General features: G+C 35.6%; 1 protein-coding gene across 9 annotated transcripts in view; it reads right to left on the bottom strand.

Annotated features, from left to right (window-relative positions):
- The window catches only part of TFDP2 (transcription factor Dp-2), a 366,930-nt gene that overhangs the window by 73,552 nt on the left and 273,342 nt on the right, over window positions 1-20,036 (bottom strand). For 8 of the 9 annotated variants that reach the window (XM_037843570.1, XM_037843604.1, XM_037843584.1 and 5 more), the window contains 3 exons: window positions 18,067-18,170; window positions 3,857-3,978; window positions 2,404-2,451 (listed from right to left, as the gene is read on the bottom strand). In XM_037843570.1, coding sequence (XP_037699498.1) covers window positions 2,404-2,451; window positions 3,857-3,978; window positions 18,067-18,170 — 274 coding nt within the window. The remainder of the gene's footprint in view (window positions 1-2,403; window positions 2,452-3,856; window positions 3,979-18,066; window positions 18,171-20,036) is intronic. The other variant, XM_037843592.1, reaches the window with a different exon arrangement.

The raw sequence follows: 20,036 nt of genomic DNA, 5'->3' as shown, positions 1-20,036 counted from the left end.
CTCAACTCAACTCAAATATCTCTTACTTAGAGAGGCCTTCCCTGAAGGTGAACACCACTTTTCCAATACACTCTATTCATCATCCTTCTTATTTTCTTGCATAGCACCTATCACAATCTAAAATTATCTTGTTTATTTGTTTACTTTCCTCTCTCCAAATATAAGCTCTTTAAGGGCAGAGACATATCTATCCTGTTTGTTATTATCTCCAGTGCCTAGAACATACTGACACTTAGCAGGTATTCAAAATGCATTTGTTGGAGGAATGAAGGACTTCATAAACAATGCTGACGCAGCACAGATATTAATCACACTGATTCTGGTTATTGTTAGCAGTAGTATATATAAATAAACTGAGTTTTAACTGTATTCCAGCAGAAAAAAAAGGAAATACTAAGATTAAATGAGTATAAGGAAAGAATGAAATGCTACTAGGTTAAATCTTACTCATTTAGAATAGGAATAACAAAAACAAAAATTAGCAATCTTTGTGATTTGTGGGAGGGAAGCACATTACAGAAAAGTTACAAAAAAAACAGAATAATACAAAACACTCGGGGGAAAAGTCACTGAACCAAATGCAGAAAAGGAAAAGCTGAATGAATAGCTATGCCAACAAACTTACTCTAGCACTTTTATATGTGATCTTTAGAGTTCTCTCTCTTATGAAGTAGAGTTAAAAGAATTTTGTTTTCTGTAATGTTTGTAGTAATCTTGGTGCCCCCAATTCTAATAGTTTCATTTTAATAGAGGTCTTAAACATTGCTAAATACATCTGTAAGAATATATACTGCTGCCTTTTCTAAGGAAAAACACAAGGAAAGACCAGTGTGAGTTGGAAACTTTCCATTATAGAAAAAAGAACATTTCACTTTGTATTTCTATATGATACATCCGTTCCGCACATGTGATTCTGTCAAAAACAGATCAATCGGTTAAGAACCAAGAAGCAAGCAACAAAGGCCACTAAGGAACTAAAGCAGTGCTAGTGTCAATGCCAGAAAACACACATTCTTCATTTGTAGCCCCAAGATTCTCCTTCAGAGCCTATTCACTTTTAGTTTAGACACAATTCTACCAAATTTGGCCATCTAGTTTTTCAGTGCGCAGGAAATAGTGAATTAGAAAATGTGGAGGACCAAAACTACTATATTGAGAGAACAACCTAACAGGAGGAAGAAACTAAAACACCATTAAAAAAAAAGGGAATTACATCCTTCCTTTGGAAGCAATGACTTTGCCAGTATTGGGAGAGTTGAAAGAAGGGATTAGGCTGGAGGTAGTGGGATGGTAATGTTAGACACTTCTAGGCAAAGAAGAAGGTGATCATAGGCTTCTAGGAACCTAGAGAGAAAAGTAGTAACATCAAAGAAGGAGAAAGTAAAGGACTCCAGGCCTCCAGCTAGGAGGCAGAGCTGAGACTGAAACCACAGTTTGTGCTTCCTGGGTATCAGAATCATAAAGGACATCCTATAATCTCTAACTGCACATCTCAGGCCAAACCACGCTGACTAGGACAAGTTTCACTGACACTCACTAGTCAACAGTGATTTTTGTTCCTTCCCCAAGTGCAAAGTTTCTGGAAACTCAGTTCCATTAGGCATACAAATAGGTCACAGTATTAAATATCTCTTGGTATTTGCCTCAATAAGTAAAATTATAAATAAGAAAAAAAAAAAAGGAATTACAAAATCTTAGAATCAAAAATAAATTTAAAAAGCATAGCTGGAAAGGTTTTATTTAGAAAAGAAAATCTTACAGTGTTAACTACTTCTGAGGTGATCACTCTTATTTTTACATAGTGCAGTATTAATATGGCACCTGGTATAGTGGCTTGTATAGAACATTGAACTTAAGATCAAATAATGACCCCAAGTTGATAGTTTTTAATCCCTGGGTTTCTGAATTCATAGGCATTTATATTTTATTTAACAGACCACAGGTAATTCTGATGCACACCCAGAATTGAGAACCACTGTCCTATTATTCTAAGGAAAGGTTATATTACACCCAATATATTGTTTAAGAAACCAGTGAGAGTTTATTATATTCTAAAAGTATTTTCAATAAAATTTGTTTTTAAAAAGTTTGGCCATATTGGGGTAATATAGAGTATTCAACTTTCATAGAATACTTCATCTCCCAAAAGGAGAGGACTAAATGATATACTACCAATAGTCCATCTACCCCCAGGATACATTTACATACAAACATAATAAGTTATCTAACGATGAGTGAAACAGAATACAGGATGTGGAATAAAATAATGGTAGACACTAAATGAGGTTAAAGTTATGTGGAGACAAATATCTGATTACGTAAACTAGAGGAGATCTAGGCACCAAAGTCCCCTCCACACAGTAGAATCTTCCAAACAAAATACTTACACTTACTTACACTCACCTTTCTGAAAAATCAGAGTCTATAAATTCTCTAGTCCGTTTTCTATCACTAAAAAGAAAAAAGTATAAAAAGAACACATATATAAACACAACTTTGTTTCATGAATAATTTATTGTAACTTGTCAAATTCCACACTGAATATATCCAAACACAAAAACTAATAAATATAAAAGAAATTTACATAAAGTAAAGACTTAATTTTATCATAAGACTAACAAATCACAACACAATACAATCAGAAGCTGAAATGAGTTTAATGACTCTTTAGGGAGGAAAACACTTCAGGTTTACAACGGAGAAAGCAAAGAAGAGTTTTATTTACTCTGGAATGACGGATTATAAAAACATTAGACGATCATGTACAGCTAGGGCTGAAAATATCCAAACCCTGATCATCTGCAAAGTGGGCAAACACCATGGGTACAGGCTTGGCTTTCACATTATAACCTTTCAAGTCTATGCAGAAATTCAAGGCAACATCTAGATACACATGAAAATTTTCATAGAGACTGAATAAAGGCCATGGGATTACAGGTGGTTCTGTAATTTCATCTAATTTGATAATGGAAAAGTATGTATATATATCAAACTCTCTAATATGAATAAAAATATGTATATGTACATAGCTTAAAGTACTTTGCCAGGATTAATTAATTTGTAATTTCATGAATTCACTTGACATTCTTGAAGAAAGGAGATTCTATTTCAACCAAGATTTATTGTCTGCTTGCTAGAACTCACATATATAAGTCAATGATTAAACTAATAGTGCAATATGCCACCATGGAAATAACTTTTAAGGTGACAGAGTGTTTGAGCCATTTATCTTATTATTTCTTTTTCTTCTATGGCAGGATGAGGTGCTAAAATGATCAGAAGTGGAGAGAGGTTGGTTAAGTGTAAAATACAGGGAAAGATGAAAAATATGAAGGTATGACATTAAAACTGGCAAATGAGTAACACAGAAGGAATATTGATTTAATTGCCCAGTGTTAAAAAGAATCAAGAGAAATCACAATGAAAATTTTAATATATTTGGCCTCTTCTTCCTAGTTTCTTTTCTAGTTTTTAAAGAAATAAGAATTCAGAGGAGAAATTCTGAGTATGGTCAATAATTAATATTTAACTCCTTTCTTATGTTGTCAAAATAAAATTAAATAAAGCTTTTAAGCAACCAAAGTTGCTAAATGTTGTAATCATAAAAAATAGTCCCATTCAGAAACAGATGATTCAGTTACAAGTCATTGAACTAACTACTCTTCTCCATTTAAAAATGGTTGCTCTCCAAACGGTTCATATTTAAGGCGTAAAGCGAAATAAAATAGGTGATTTTAAAAGCAACACAGTAGTTCTTAAGAACTAAACTGACAAGAAACAAGAACAGAAGACAATATAGCTGAGAAAAAAAATTTTAAAAACCACCAGTTTTTAAAACAGTAACAAACACTCTTACCCTGGGACCCAGCCAGTAGCTTCTGCTATGTGTGTCTGAGTAACCATTGCTGGTGCAGGGGTATACGGACTCCCAATCAGAACACTTCCTGAACTGGTTAGTCTCTGTGGTGTGCTTATAATCTGTAAATTCAAGGACAAAGAAAATAATACTTTTAGATATTAAGAAAAACCTTTAGGCAGAAAATAATTGATTATTAACTTCCTCGTATGCAGGAAAACTTGCTACCTAAAATGCACTTAATATCATTATCTAAAATATAGAAATTATCTTTGATTCACTTAAATCTTGGGATCTTGAAGTACAAGTATCCTGAATAATGAGGTCACAATGCAGATTTCAGCAAGTGAAAGGCAATTTGGAAGAATTAAGTGGGCAAATTACACTGTTTTGAAAATCAGGAAAAAGAAAATATTTCTTTGAAATTGTGGAACAAACTGCAATAGAGCTTGATTTCCTAGAACCAGGGTAACAGCAAATCGAATCTTCATGGTCTATTATATACAAAGACATTACATAATTTGGATTATTATATAAATGCAATTTTTATCTTGTTTTATTTCAAGAGCATATTCTCATCTCATCAAATATTCTTCAAACCTGAAACTACCAAACTCCAACCCACCAGTCTGGACTCCTGAAGACGATTATATAATAATGTAGATTACAAGAGGTGACAGTGTGATTGTGAAGACCTTGTGGATCACACCCCCTTTATCTAGTGCATGGATGAGTAGAAAAAGGGATAAAAACTAAAGGACAAATGGGGTGGGATGGGGGGATGATCTGGGTGTTCTTTTTTCACTTTTATTTTTTATTCTTGTTCTGGTTCTTTCTGATGTAAGGAAAATGTTCAGAGATAGATTGTGGTGATGAACGCATAACTATGTTATCATACTGTGGACAGTGGATTGTATACCATGGATGATTGTATGGTGTGTGAATGTATTTCAATAAAACGGAATTAAAAAAAAAATAAAAAAATATTCTTCAAAGACATTTTAAAGATCATAAAATATTCTAACACATGGATTTATTATTTTCCTATTATTAGATGTATATGGATTTTCAATTTTTTACTATTATACTTAAAGCTGATATAAACACCTTTGCAAATGACCTTGGTGAATTTCTACTTCCTAAGGATAGACCCCAGAGACGGACTTAACGGAACTAAGGTTATGGACTTTTAAAAAGAACTCCTTGTCCTTGATATACATTACCAAATTGCTTTGAGGTCTTCCTATAATTTTCATTGGTGAATAGAACACATGTTTTTTCCAGAAATGTTAATAATAATTAATACAAAAGGACATTTGGCAGCTTAGCTAATCTTTAAAAGTATTTTCATCAAAAAAAGAAAAAAAAATAGGGCAGATTGTGGGAAGACAGCAGAGTAGGAAGCTCCAGAAATCAGTGCCTCCACCAGAACAACCATTAACTGACAGAAACTGTCTGAATCAACTCTTCTGAAATGCTGGAATATACTAGAACACTGTGCAGCATTCAGGGAAGTGTGGGAAGAAAGGCTGGTAAACTATGGTAAATATCTGTGAATTGCACTTTCCCAATGACAGCAACCGTTGTCCATCCTTTAATCTCCTGGCTAGCAGCAGTGGGGTCCTCAACTCTGCCCCCTGGCTCAGCTTGCTGGTGCCAGGGTGGGATATACAGACCTACTGCCCCAAGATCTGGGGGATGTGGTCCAATCTCTGATCACTGCTTTTGATTAGTAACTTCAAATTGCTGGGGGCCTAGCTCTGAGAGTGGCCACTGTTCCAAAACGCCCCAAGCAAAAGGAGCAGAGAAGACTTAAGACAGTAGCTTCCTCAAAACTATGGAAAACCGTTAAAGGAGGGCATTTACTGGGCAAGTGCCAAAACAAGAAAATGCAGCTTTAAAAAGCCATATGAGAAAATCCTGGCACCCTTTCTGGCCCCTTTGTCATCCCCTGCCACCAGTGCTCCCTTTGTGGGTACCTGGCCTTGTTCCAGCTGCGAAATAATGACTGGGGAAACTCCTCTCCAGCATGTCCCCTCTCTCTAAAGAAGCCTGAGTCAGGAAAACCAGTATAAGAAACAATTGATTTGAGAGGTGTAGGGCAAAAGCTTTGCTGCTTTAAGTCCTGTAGTGGAACATCAAGGAGAGAGAGAGAAGGTGGATATCCTGGGAAGTAGAGGGAGCATTCAAATTCCTGTAAACAAGGGAACACCTAAGCCTACAAATGCACAAGCCTGGGACAAGACACAGGCCCAGAAAAGATAGGGAGGACACTGCACTTTGCATTTCCATTGAGCTGACCTTGATAGGAGGGTTGAACTGTGAAGGAGAGCACTAGCCAACAAAAAGCCAATTTGCACTGATGGTGAAAGCTGTTTTTCACACTGGTTAGTTCAGTTTTGTTACCTCCTAGAATGCAAGAAAATCTGTCATATTACTAGCTGGATACAAACTCAAGAACCAGACAGGTCAAGGACTAAATTCCAGAGTTAACATTTTAAAACACTAAAATGTACAGTATGCAATAAAAAAATCATGAGACAAGCAAAGAAAAAGGAAATGGCCCATCCAAAAGAAGAGGATCAAAGTCCAGAAAATATCAATGAAGAAGCCACTGTGGACATATTGGATAAAGGCTTAAAAAATTTATCTTCAGTATGCTCAAGGAGATTAAGGAAAATACAGAGAAAGAACTAAAGTATATCAGGAAAATAATGAATAAACAATATGAGAATCTCAATAAAGAGACAGAAATTATAAAAAGGAACCAAATAGAACTACTGCAGTTGAAGACCACAACTAAAATGAAAAATATCCAGAAGGGCTTCAACAGCAGAATGGAGATGGCAGAAGAATCAGTGGACTCAAAGACAAGAGAATAAGTCAGCAGAAGACCAGAGAGGAAAAAAAAATTATAAAAAGCAAACTAGCCTAGGAGACCTGAAGGATACCATCAGGCATTCCAATGCACATTCTGGGCATCCTACAGGGAGAAGGAGGAAAGAAAGGAGCAGAAGGAATATTCAAAGAAATAATGATAGAAACATGCCCAAACCTGGCAAAAGACATTAATATGCACCTCCAGAAGCCTACCAAATACCAAAGAAAATAAATTTGAAGAGAAATATGCCCAGATATATGGTGATCAAACCGTTGAATGCAAACGAGAGTTCTGAACGTTGCCAAGAAAAACAACATGTACAAGAGAGGTTCCAGTTAGATTAAGTGCCAATTTCTCATCAGAAACCATAGAGGCAAGAGGCAGTCGAGTGAAATACTTAAAAGTGTTGAAAACAAAAAACAACTGCCAACCAAGAATTTTATATCTGGCAAGGCTTTCTCAAAAATGAGGGAGAGAGACAAACAAAAGGCGAGGGAGTTTATCACCACTAGACCTGCCCTACAAGCAATGTTAAAGGGAGACCTTCAGAATGAAAGGAAAGGATAGGACACAGTGAATTAAGGTGGCATAAAGAAACAAAGATTCCTGGTAATGGTAATCATTTGGGTAATTATAAATGCCAGTACCATTTTATTGTATTTTTTCCTATGTAACTCCACTTCTCATTTCTTACAGGTGCTAAAATGTAAATGCATAAAAAGCAATTATAAATCTATGGTTTTAGACATACCATGTACAAAGATGTAATTTGTAAAAAAAACACACACACACAAAAAAGGTGGGCAGACAGAGTAGTATAGGAATACTGAAGTGTATTCTACTGAAGTTAAGTTGGTATCAAATGAAAAATGACTGCTATATATTTAGGATGTTAAATTTCAACTCCAGGGTAACTACTAAGGAAATACATGAAAAGTACATCCAGAGAGAAATCAGAAAGGACCAGACATGGTACAACACAAAAAATCAAATAAATATAAAAGTTGGCATTAACAGAAGAATTGAGGGTAAAGTAAAGGTCTAGGACTTGCAAAGACTAAACAGCAAAATGGCAGAAGAAAATGAAAAGGGGAACACTACTACTGACCCCACATTAATAAATTTAAGAAAAAATAACCATAAGAGGATACTAAGAACAAGTGTACGCCAACAAATTCGATAATCTAAGGAAATGGACAAATTCCTAGAAACAAACAACCTACCTACCTACACTGACTCAAGAAGAAATAGATCTCAGAAGACCAATAACTAGTAAAGAGATTGAATCAGTAAACAAAAACAAATAGAAGCCCAGTACCGGATGGTTTCACAGGGGAATTTCACCAAACATTCCAAAAAGAATTAACACCAATATTGCAAAAACTCTTCCAAAAAATGAAGAGGATGGAATACTTCCTAACTCATTCTATGAGGCCAACATCACCTTCATACCAAAGCCAGATGAAGATATCACAAGAAAAGAAAATTGTAGACCATTACCTCTTAAGAAAATAGATGCAAAAATCATCAATAAAATATTAGCAAACCAAATTCAACAGCACATTAAAAGAATTATGCACTATGATCAAGTGGGATTTATCCCTGGTTTGCAAGAGTAGTTCAACATAAGAAAATCAATTAATGTAAAACACCAAAATAATAGAACAAAAGGAAAAAAAAACATACGTTCATCTCAAATGATACAGAAAGGCACCTGACAAAATCTAGCACCCTTCTTAATAAAAACAAAACAAAACAAAACAAAAACACTCAGAAAACTAGGAATAGAAAGAAACCTTCTCTACATACAAAGGGCATATATGAAAACTTTCAGCTAAAATCTTTCTTAATGGTGAAAGACTGAGAGCTTTCCCTGTAAGATCAGGAACAAGACAAGGTTGCCGTGTCACTACTGTTTTCAACATTATACTGGAAGTTCTTGCCAGAGCAAATTAGGGGTAAAAATAAAGAAAAAATGTATCCTAATCAGAAAGGAAGAAGTGAAACTTTACCAATTTGCATATGACATGATCTTATATACAGAAAATCCTGAAAAATCCACAACAAAGTTACTAGAGCTAAAAAATGAATTCAGCAAAGTGGCAGGGTACAAGACCAACACTCAAAACTCAGTTGTTTAAATATAAGAGCCAGTACCATAAAACTCCTAGAAGAAAATAGGGAAATATCTTCAAGACCTAGAGATAGGAGGTAGCTTCTTAGACCTGACATCCAAAGCACAAGCAACGAAATCAAAAATAGATAAATGGGAACTCCTCCAAACTGAATACTTCTGTGCTTCAAAGGACTTTGTCAAAAGGATGAAAAAGCAGCCAATTCAATGGGAGAAAATATTTAGAAACCACATATCCGATAAGAGTTTGATATCCAGAATATATAAAGAAATCCTACAACTCAACAATAAAAAGACAAACAACCCAATTATAAAATGGCCAAAAGACATGAATAGACATTTCTCCAAAGAGGAAATACAGATTTCAGAAAAGCACGTGAAAAGATGCTCAGCTTCACTAGCTATTAGGGAAATGCAAATCAAAACCACAATGAAGTATCATCTCACACCTACTAGAATGGCCATTATTAAACAAATAGGAAACTACAAGTGTTAGAGAGGATGTGGAGAAATAAGAACACTTATTCACTGCTGGTGGGAATGCAAAATGGTGCAACCATTGTGGATGATGGTTTGGTAATTCCTCAGAAAATTAAACATAAGAGTTGCCCTATGACCCAGCAATTCCGCTACTCGGTATATACCCAGAAATCTGAAAGAAGGTACATGAACAGATAATTGCACACCAATGTTCACAGTGGCATTATTCGCAACTGCCAAAAGATGGAAAGAATCCAAGTGGCCATCTACTGATGAATCAATAAACAAAATGTGGTATGTACATACAATGGAATATTACTCAGCAGTAAGAAGGAATGAAGTTCTGAAGCCCGTGACAACCTGGATGAACTCTGAGACCTAATGCTGAGTGAAATAAGACAGACATAAAAGGATAAATACTGTACAGTTTCATTAATATGAACTAATTATAATATGTAAACTCATAGTCATAAAATTTATAATATAGGTTACCAGGAGATAGAATGAGGCTACAGAATGGGTAGTGCTTGCCTAATAAATACAGAATTTTTAACCAGGTTGAAATTAAACATTTGGAAATGGATAGAGGTGATAGTAGCTCATTATTGGGATTATAAGAAATAGTGCTGAATAGTCTGTGAATGTGGTTAAAAGGGGTTGTTCAGAGTCATATATGTCACTAGAAAGAAAACTAGAAGTTACAATATATGAGAAGGTATAACACAGTGAACCTTGTGGTGAACAATATCTGTTCTTAATACAACAAATATAAATAAGTTATTTCATGAACCAGAACAAATGTATAACACTTTTACAAAGTGTTAATATTAGAGTGGTATATGGGGAAAAATGTACCTACTGCAAACTATATTATTATAACATATATTAACAGTAATATATTAATATACTTTCATCAACACTAACAAATGTGCCATGGTAATACTAGGGGTCAACAATAGGGGAACATAAGGGGAATGGGGTATTTTAGGTTTTCTTCTTTTTTTAAGGCTATTTGTTATTTTTCTTTTTGGATTAATGAAAACATTCTAAAACCGACTGTGGAAATAATTGCACAACTATGTGATGATACTATAAGCCACTGATTATATACTTTGGATGGATTATGTATAGTGTGTGAATATATTTCAATAAAATTACATAAAAAAGGAAAAAATCAGTAGTGTTTCTAAGTACTAGTAATGAATAATCAAAAGAAATCAAGAAAAAAATTTCATTTACAATCGCAACTAAAAGAATCAATTATCTAGGAATAAATCTAAACAAGGATGTAAAGGACTTGCACACAGAAAACTAAAACACATTGTTGAAAGAAGTCAAGAAAGACCTAAATAAATGGAAAGATGTTCTAGTTTGCTAATGCTGCCAGAATGCAAAACACCAAAGATGGATTGGCTTTTATAAAAGGAGTTTATTTGGTTACACAGTTACAGTCTTAAAGCCATAAAGTGTCCAAGGTAACACAACAGCACTCGGGTACCTTCACTGGAGGATGGCCAATGGTGTCCAGAAAACCTCTGTCAGCTGGGAAGGCACATGGCTGGCATCTGCTCCAAAGTTCTGGTTTCAAAATGGCTTTCTCCCAGGACGTTCCTCTCTAGGCCACAGTTCCTCAAAAATGTCACCTTTAGTTGCACTTGGGGTATTTGTCCTCTCTCAGCTTCTCCGGAGCAAGAGTCTGCTTTCAACGGCCATCTTCAAACTGTCTCTCATCTGCAGCTCCTGTGCTTTCTTCAAAGTGTCCCTCCTGGCTGTAGCTCCTCTTCAAAACATCACTCACAGCTGCACTGAGTTCCTTCTGTTATGTCAGCTCATTTATATGGCTCCAGTGATCAAGGCCCAGCCTGAATGGATGGGGCCATGCCTCCATGGAAATTATCTCATTAGAGTTATCACCTACAGTTGGGTGGGTCACATCTCCATGGAAACACTCAAAGGATTCCAATCTAATCAGCACTAAAAGTCTGCCCCGTAAGACTGCATCAAAGAATATGGCTTTTTCTAGGGAACATAATATATTCAAACTGGCACACCCCCTTTCAGAGCCAGTCCACAGCCCCCCGGTTTCACCCATTGGTCAGACAGAGCACCCGCTCTTCTGGGCTCCCTTTCCTGGATACAGGTGTTTTCTGGCTCTCTAAGGTCAGTCTCTAAAAGCCTCTGTATTTTTCCTTTTTTTTTAAATTAATTTTTTTTTTCTGTCAGTCCCACCTCCTCTCCACTGGGGTTAGTCCATGTTTGTAGCTTGTATTCAGCATCCACATTTGTTAATTAAAACCCTAGTTGGAGCTTGCTCCAAGAATGCTGCTTTCTCCCACAGTGAGGTCCTGCAGCTCAGCCTGCCATGGGGGAGGGGGCTCTTGGCCCAGGTCTGCAGTTTTTACTTACAGATTTTGTGCTGCGATCTCAGCCATTCCACCATTCCAGGTTGGTGTACAATGTGTGGACAGTCACGGTTGTCCCCCAGCAGTTATTCCAGATTATTTGCTAGTTGTTCCTGGTTGTTTATTAGTTGCTCCAGGGGACTAACTAAATTCCACACCTCTCAATGCCACCATCTTGCCCTTCTCTCATGGCTAACCAGGTTTTGACAAGAGTACCAAGTTCACTCAATTGGGGAAGAATAGTCTCTTCAATAAACAGTGCTTGGAAAACTGGATGTCCATATGCAAAAGAATGATGGTGGACCTTTAACTTATACCACATATAAAAATCATATAAAAGTCAACTCAAAATGGATCAAAGGCCTAAACATAACAGCCAGAACTATCAAACTGCTAGAAGCAAACACAGGGAAGCATCTTCAGGACCTTGTATTAGGCAATGTTTTCTTAAACTTTTCACCCAAAGCACAGCAACAAAAGAAAAAATAGGTAAATGAGTCCTATCAAAACTAAAAACTTTTGTGCCTCAAAGGACTTCATCATGAAAGTAAATGACAATCTACACAATGGGAAAAATATCTGGATACAACATTTCCAATAAGGATTTAATATCCAGAATATATAAAGAAATCCTACAACTCAACAATAAAAAGACAAGTAACCCAGTTAAAAAATGGACAAAGACTTGAATTGACATTTCTCCAGAGAAGATATACAAATGGCCAAATAGCACCTGAAAAGATGCTCAACATCATTAACTGTCAGGGAAATACAAACCAAAACCACAGTGAAATGTCATTTCACACCCACTAGAACGGCTACTATTTAAAAAAAAATTATAAGCGTTGGAGAGGATATGGAGAAAGAGGAACACTCATTCATTGTTGGGGAGATTGTAAAATGGTGCAGCTGCTGTGGAAAGCAGTCTGGCAGTTCCTCACACAAATTTTAAATAAAAGCTCTTAAAACAAAAGAAATAGTTCTACTTCTTCAGCCTTATGCATATCAAAAATGCTAATTAATTCTAGTCTCCCTGAACTACTGAAACCTGTTTCTGCAGAACAGTCTAAATTGGGTCAGTGGTTCAACTATAATGTATTAAGCCCATTAAGTTAGTGGCTAACTTGTTCCATACAGAACGAAAGAAAAGGATTCTGATGCATTTCAAGTTCTTCATTTGCATTTGAGCAAACAAATAATAACCTCTGAACTGTAAAAACAGTTCATATTTAGTTATTATAGTCCAATCAATTTTATTCACTTACTAATATTTAAGAACTTTAGTTGCCTTCTATTTGTGTTTGGCGTTACGCTAATTTAGGACCAGGGAGATGTTTACCACCTACAAATGCTCTGGAAATAATTTTAATAAGGTAATTCTGTAGTTAAAAATATTTTTAAAAAAGACAATAAACTGACCGAAATTCTGATTATCTTCAATATGCCAAACATTATTAAACAAGGCTTGCCTCATGGGAAAATGTCAATACTAGACAGTATGTTTGCACTTCTCATCAAATTCTGTCTTGTATTCCTGTATGTTTGTACTGCCCACTCCTCCACACATCCACTTCCCCCCACTCCCCCACCCCAATATCATTTCAGTGCAAGATTTTTAAGGGGAGAGAGAGTGCCTTGCTGAACCGTGTCCTTTGCAAGACCCAGTGAAGTGCTAGGAGACATTCACAGGAAAGGCACAATAAATAATTACTTAACTGAAACAGAAGACTCAATTTCTAAAACGATGAAAAAAAGTAGTTTCTCTGTTCACTGGCATGCTAGAAAGGATTATATAACATCCAGTGACAAAATTCTCTACAATATAAAGGGTACAGTTCTCACCAATCTCGACATCACACATTCATAAATTCTCTATTATGCTGAATCTTGGGAACTGAGCACTTAAGAAAATTTGAGTATTTGAGCGGTCTTTGGTCTATTCTATTTCTAGAACAAGAATCTTCACAAAGCAATTCCAAACATTCCAACCTACTCTTGAAACAGATTGTATCACCTGTGTAGAACTGTTAACTAAGGAGTACTTTTCTGTTATAATTAGCCTATAGTCTTATCAGTTTTGCCTGATTTAAAGGGCTTTACAGGAAAAGAAAGAAAGGCAGGCAGGAAGGAAGAGAGGGAGGGAGGGAAGGAAAGGAACGAGGAAGGGAAACAGGAACTAGAGAAAAACTGGATATATCTATTGACAATGACAGTGGAAACGAATTTTGCTATGTTCTAATGTCTGCTTTTATATATTTTTTTTCTTCTTCAATGTCAGATTCTCAGCTGATATTCCCTGATGATCTGAGAGTAATTATCTCTAGTCATACTGTGCTCCATTCTCCGAACACAGGGCCTGGTACACAGCAAGCACTTAATAAACATTTCCTGAATGAACAAATTGGAGGAATGACAGACTTGAACTGGAAAGTTAGAAATCCATGTGGTATACCAAGTTCCTAGGATAATGGCAAAAGCCTGAAGAGACAAAACCAAAGGAAATTCAAAAGGACTTAATAGACACTGAGTATAGAAAAGTTAGTTTATGTGGGTGATAAGCCAGATATGCTTTATAACCCTGAACCTTAATTTTTAAATCTCTAAGCAATTACAACATTCTGGAGATTTTCTGTCCTTAATCAACATATCTTATGTACTACTGCCATCTACAGTAAGAAAAGCCAAGAGAGCTGAAGGGGAAAAAAAATTTATATAAAGTGTTACACTAAAGGATCTCCTCTGACAAAATTTAAATTTTCACTGTAAGAAACATGCAATTTTTAATCTTCTGAAGAAAACCATGATCACAAAGTGAAATTACAATCCAATGGTCTATAGTCTTGATTTCTAAATTCAGAGCTAAAAGGGGGAATTTTTAAACTTTCTTTGAGTCACAGATCATTTTGAAAATCTAAAAATGAAACCAAAAAACAAAAAACAAAACTATTCATCTCTCCAGTAGGGGAAACCTTAGCGATCTAGACTACAGGTTAATACTTCTGGATTAACCAGATCTTTTAACATCTCAAATCTGTCCTAGAGTTCTAATTTGCCTTGAATAAATAACTTGGTCTCCCTGGGTCTCATTCTCCTTATCTGTAAACTGAGTGAGATGTACTACACGGTGTCTAAGCTCCCACCCAGCTCTATTGTTCTATGAGTTCTCAGCATTTAGAATCCTGCTCAGACTGAAAAGCTGAGTCTTGTCATTATGAGCATGTGCCATTCCTAATCCTCTTGACTTTGGAAATGGGTTTCCAGGACAGAAATGGATGAACACAATGAAAGTAGTTTAATCCTTTTCATATTTTCTACTCCCCCAAAGATTTGATTCCATGGATGGACTGTAAGGTCACACAAGTAACTTCAAAATATGAGTATTCTATTTTTGGCCACAACCATCCATCCTAGATAAGACCTCTTGTCCAGCCAATAATACTTGAGGGAAACAATTTAGCATTACTCATTTCAGGTCTACTGTTAATATATTCAGAGATGGTGAACAAAACAAAAACAAAAACAAAAACAAAAACACAATTCTTTACTTGACCACTGATGGGAGCTTTAGATGATCTGCCTCCTGACTATATTTCTATAACTTCAAAAACTATACTCCTAATAACACTGTCAGAGTTTCTGAGCTATATAAGTCTCTCTAAATTACTTACATCTACTACCCTACAGCCTCAGTTAAGGATAAAAGATCTGACTAATTGAGGGGGAAAAATTCTGGTAAATAGCTACAAGAAAGGGCAGTATCCCAGACTAAAACAGTTACTGCTAAATTAGTTTTTAAAACCACAGAAAACAACAAGACTTTTTGCTTGGGGCCTTTTGAAATTTCTATCTAACACTAAGATTTGGCTTCTACAAGACATATGAAATTTAAAGGGCAGCTGGAGGGGGGAAAACACGTAAGAAGCAAATACATGAGATTTTATTCAAGAACTCTGCAGTAAAAAAAAATGTTTAAAAATCACATTGCTTTCTAGATAAGAGATTGAGGATGGAGAGACAATGTTCAAGAGAAGAGGAAGAAAACCTAAATATGGTTCTAATTGGGGTTGTCTAATTAAGGAACCAAAAAGAAAATTCACTATTTCTGCCCCAAGAACTCAGAACTGCAAAAGCAACCTCAGAAGCAAGGAGACAAATTAAAGCCTTGGGCTGGTCCAGTTCAAGGGAGAGCACCCAAATCTCCTCTCCTTCTTCTGACTTTTGTTTTGCTGATTCTGAAGTTTGTAGTAATTGGGTTGGTAGTACACATGACTACTTATCATTGTCAGATCTAAACTGTGTAACGGCTTACATGTGTATTAGTTTCAAACTGACCATCTCTTTGTAGATTAGCCCTTTGAGAAGAAAAATTGTATGTTTCCAAGAGAGGATTCAAATTTCAGTCTGGTAGCATCACTAAAATACCAACAGAAAATATTCTCTTAAAGTAAAAGAGTACTATAAGGACCTGACTCATAAAACTTGGGGCATGTTTGTTTTAACTTTTGCATTTACATAATACCATTTCAAAATACAGATTTAAAGCCTGGTGCCTTATCTCATTTACACCTTCTGTATGGCTGGTGAGGGGGCAAATGTTTAAGTACATGTTTGAAAACAGACCCTGAGCTAACCTGAAATGGGGACATTTACCTAAGCTTAAGTCTCTGTAAGGTTCAGAGCTCAGTTACATTCTTCACATACTTAGAGTAAACTGCATTGCATCTTTAGCTTGAATTCTGCAGATGATTAACAGCCCTCAACTAACTAAGGGAAATACATTTCTGTGTCTAGAGTGTAGGTATGCACTTTAAGATTTTCTGAAATCATTAAGCATATTAAAAGATATTTTGTCTAAGTAACTGCATTTAACCTAAGTCTATAGTGCTGTACATAATGAGCAAAATTTATCTTTACTGCTCTATAGATGAGAAGATGAAAGTGCTGAAAGTGTTTAAATCTTAGTTACTCTTGCTAATGGTAACTGCAACCATTTAAATTAAGTATAGTTTTAGAGTAGTTGTATGCAAATTTGTTTAGAAAGCTAAGATGTTTAAATTAGTGTTTGGGTAAGTATGGGTGTTAAGAGGTAAGTGGATGTTTACATTTAACTGAAAGTCAAGGTAACATATTCATTAAAAAATATGATACATTCACAATTTTCCTCTCCATCTCAACTTCTGCCATCGTCTTAGATGTTTTCCATTTCTGTATGATGATCCATCCATCACCACAGCCCCTTAGTGCCTTGATTACCTCAACTGCAGTGACCTTCCAACTCCACTGCAGCAATCCATTACCAGTCTTGACCAGAACTGTTTTTTCTGTGAACTCATAGGTGCTGATATCCTACTTTCTCATCCCAATGCCTGTCTTCCCAACTTTCTTACTTCCTCACCAATCCTGCTCTTTGATCTCAGCAAGATTTCCATTTTCTTCTTATTAACCATTCTCCTGAATCAAACCCCAAATCCTGATTTTCGTTATGAGCTGCTCTAAGTGCTGTCACGCTCCTTACATTTCCTATATTTTTAGATAATCTTAGTGAAGGTACCTTATTTTGTAACCAATCCCAATGTGTTGTTTGGATTTTTTTCCCAGGAAGTTATAAACACAGTTCTTTTTTTAACCTCGGGTAGCTTTTTAGAATATACTGAGCATCAGTCTTGAAGTATCTGGATAATTAATCCAGGTTCATAGGTATACACCTACCAAATAAAAAGAATTTTTTCTAATTTTTCTGAAAGTGCTACACACTTCAAATTTCAGTATCATTATAGAAACAGATGACTATTTTCCATGTTTCATTCATTATTTCTACTGCTAAAGATTTAAAAGAACTGGTTTTTCGTCAAATGTCCTTTAGTGGGAAAATTTTAAATTAATAGCTCTAGGTATAAATTAACTCTTGGATCATACATTTAATTTATATGTGAGTAGTACCTTAAGCCAGTAAAGTTTATTTTTTTAAGAAAAAGAAAAAAGGAAGAGAACATAAAATATAACAGATTTCAAATCAACTTAATTTAACAATTAAAAACATGAGAAACTTCACATAGGGAGTTGACACCTTAGTATTACACATCTAGAATCCACAGATACAAACACATGGAGATTAAACATTGAAGAGCCCAATTTCTCTTTTTTCCCCTCAAGACTTAAATAATAAGCTATATTCAGATAAAAAAAAAACTTAAAAAAAATCATTGAGATAACTGAAATTAACTGGAAAATTTAACCAAACAGCTTTACTACAATTATTCTTTAAATTAGTCTTACCTAAGCACATTTTCAAAAATTCTAAGATTTTTCTTACCATTTGGGGTCCAACATTCACATTTATTGGTCCTAAGGTTTTTGGTAAAATTTTTGTTGGCGAGTTGCTGCTGGAAACTGGAAATGCGACAAAAGAAATGTTACCTAAAATGATAACAAAACATTAGGTTAGTGTTCTGCAATATCATGGCCACCTTCTATCTATCTACACATTGGTCTCAACCCTAGCTTTGCTAAAGTAATTTATAATTATCTCAAGAACCAAGTTCTAAACAAGAAGCCTCACTGAAAAGACATAGTAATGACTGCTTTGTTGTAGTAAATACAATTAGTTCTGCTAAATAAGAAATCTATAAAACATACAGTTTCAGACTGACAAATTAACTACTGGACTTTTAGTTGGTTTCTGATTTTAGAGGGAAAAAATATCTAGAGTATACAATGCAAATCATAACTTGCATTAAAGAGTTGAGAAATAAACATATATCTTTATTAGACACCATATAACAAAAATGTATGAAATACAACACAAAAAGTAAGATAAATATATCTATTTAAATTTCTAAATATAGTATAAAATAGTTACACTAAAATTTAATACACTTTTCAAAATGTTGAGTTGCTAGTTTTTTGGATATCATAACACTAGAGAAAAAAATCATGATGCTAACTAGCTACTGATGCTGAGGTTTGTGGGATCTGTGCAGTGTTTTCAAGTGATTTTTAACACTGTAAATTTCAAATTAAAGTAGCAAAGTGCTCCCAAAAAAATAAACCAAAACAAAAAACAACCAATTATTTTTTGAACTACCATATCAACTACTTCACTCTGGAAAAACTTAAGCTTATCAAAGTTTCTCCTAGAATGCAAAAGTGTAACTGAATATAACAAATGAGTTCACCTTGGAAGTATGTGAGAGAGAAGGCCAATAGTGAATTCCTGGGAAAACCAACACTTAGGAGCAGGACTAGAAGGACACCTCCTTCTCAGTCTCCTTCTTTAGATGGCCCCCTTCTTTAGCTGTTTCAAATCTTGGCCACACTCCTTAATCCCCTTCTCACACCCCTTCTCTTATCTCCTAATTGTTATCAGATACCTGCATGTGTATCTCCTGCAGTAAGGAAATCAGGCAAAATTACAGCGCTTCTTCCTCCACCTGTGAACTTCTTTGTACCCTCACATTTTTTTGCCTATTTATAATTTTTATTCTAGTAACATATATATAATCTAAAATTTCTCCTTTTACCCGCACTCACATATACAATTCAGTGCTGTTAATCACATCCATTATACTGTGCTACCATCAAGACTACCCATTATCAAAACTTTACAATCAACCCAAATACCCTCACATATTTTTCTCATATAAGTTACTTCATTCTTCTCTGCTCTGACTCCTCTAGGATCTCACCCATTCCATTACCACCCAATTACACTCATTCAACTATTCCTTCAGTTTCTTTCTCTGTCCATTTGCCATTGTGGATCATTCTCCCTAAAATACCCCATTTTTAGGTCAAATTCTTTATCTGTCTCATGTCCACTCAGAAGGCCTAGTACCTAAATCTGCTTCTCTTGGTCTTGCTATTGGATCATCCACCAAGTGACCCAATTCAGAAATAATCTTCCCTCAACCTTGCTTCTCAACTCCCTTCTCATCAACTGACTACCATATCCTCCTTGCTATCTCCTCAGTCTGGATTGGTTTCCTTTATGCCCTTGGCACAGGTTTAATTTGGAACTTCATGAACTCAGGCTTGAATACAGTTACCCTCTAATTCACTGGTTCACGACTGAGCACTGGACTCGCCCGGGGAGCAATAAAAAATAACTATGCCTGGGCCCCACTCCCCAGAGCTACTGATACAATTGATCTGGGATGAACCTGGGCATCAGATTGTTACAAGTTCTCCAGATGAATACAGTATGCAGCAGGGGCTGAGCATTACTGCTCTAACTGTGTATCCTAAATCAAACAGCTTTCCTCACCCCTTCGCACATCTGCAACA

This window comes from Choloepus didactylus, chromosome 1 (assembly GCF_015220235.1).
Source record: "Choloepus didactylus isolate mChoDid1 chromosome 1, mChoDid1.pri, whole genome shotgun sequence".
In the NCBI taxonomy this organism is placed as follows: domain Eukaryota; kingdom Metazoa; phylum Chordata; class Mammalia; order Pilosa; family Megalonychidae; genus Choloepus; species Choloepus didactylus.
Note: the sequence above shows the minus strand (reverse complement) of the source record. Positions and strands in the feature narration are given on the sequence as shown.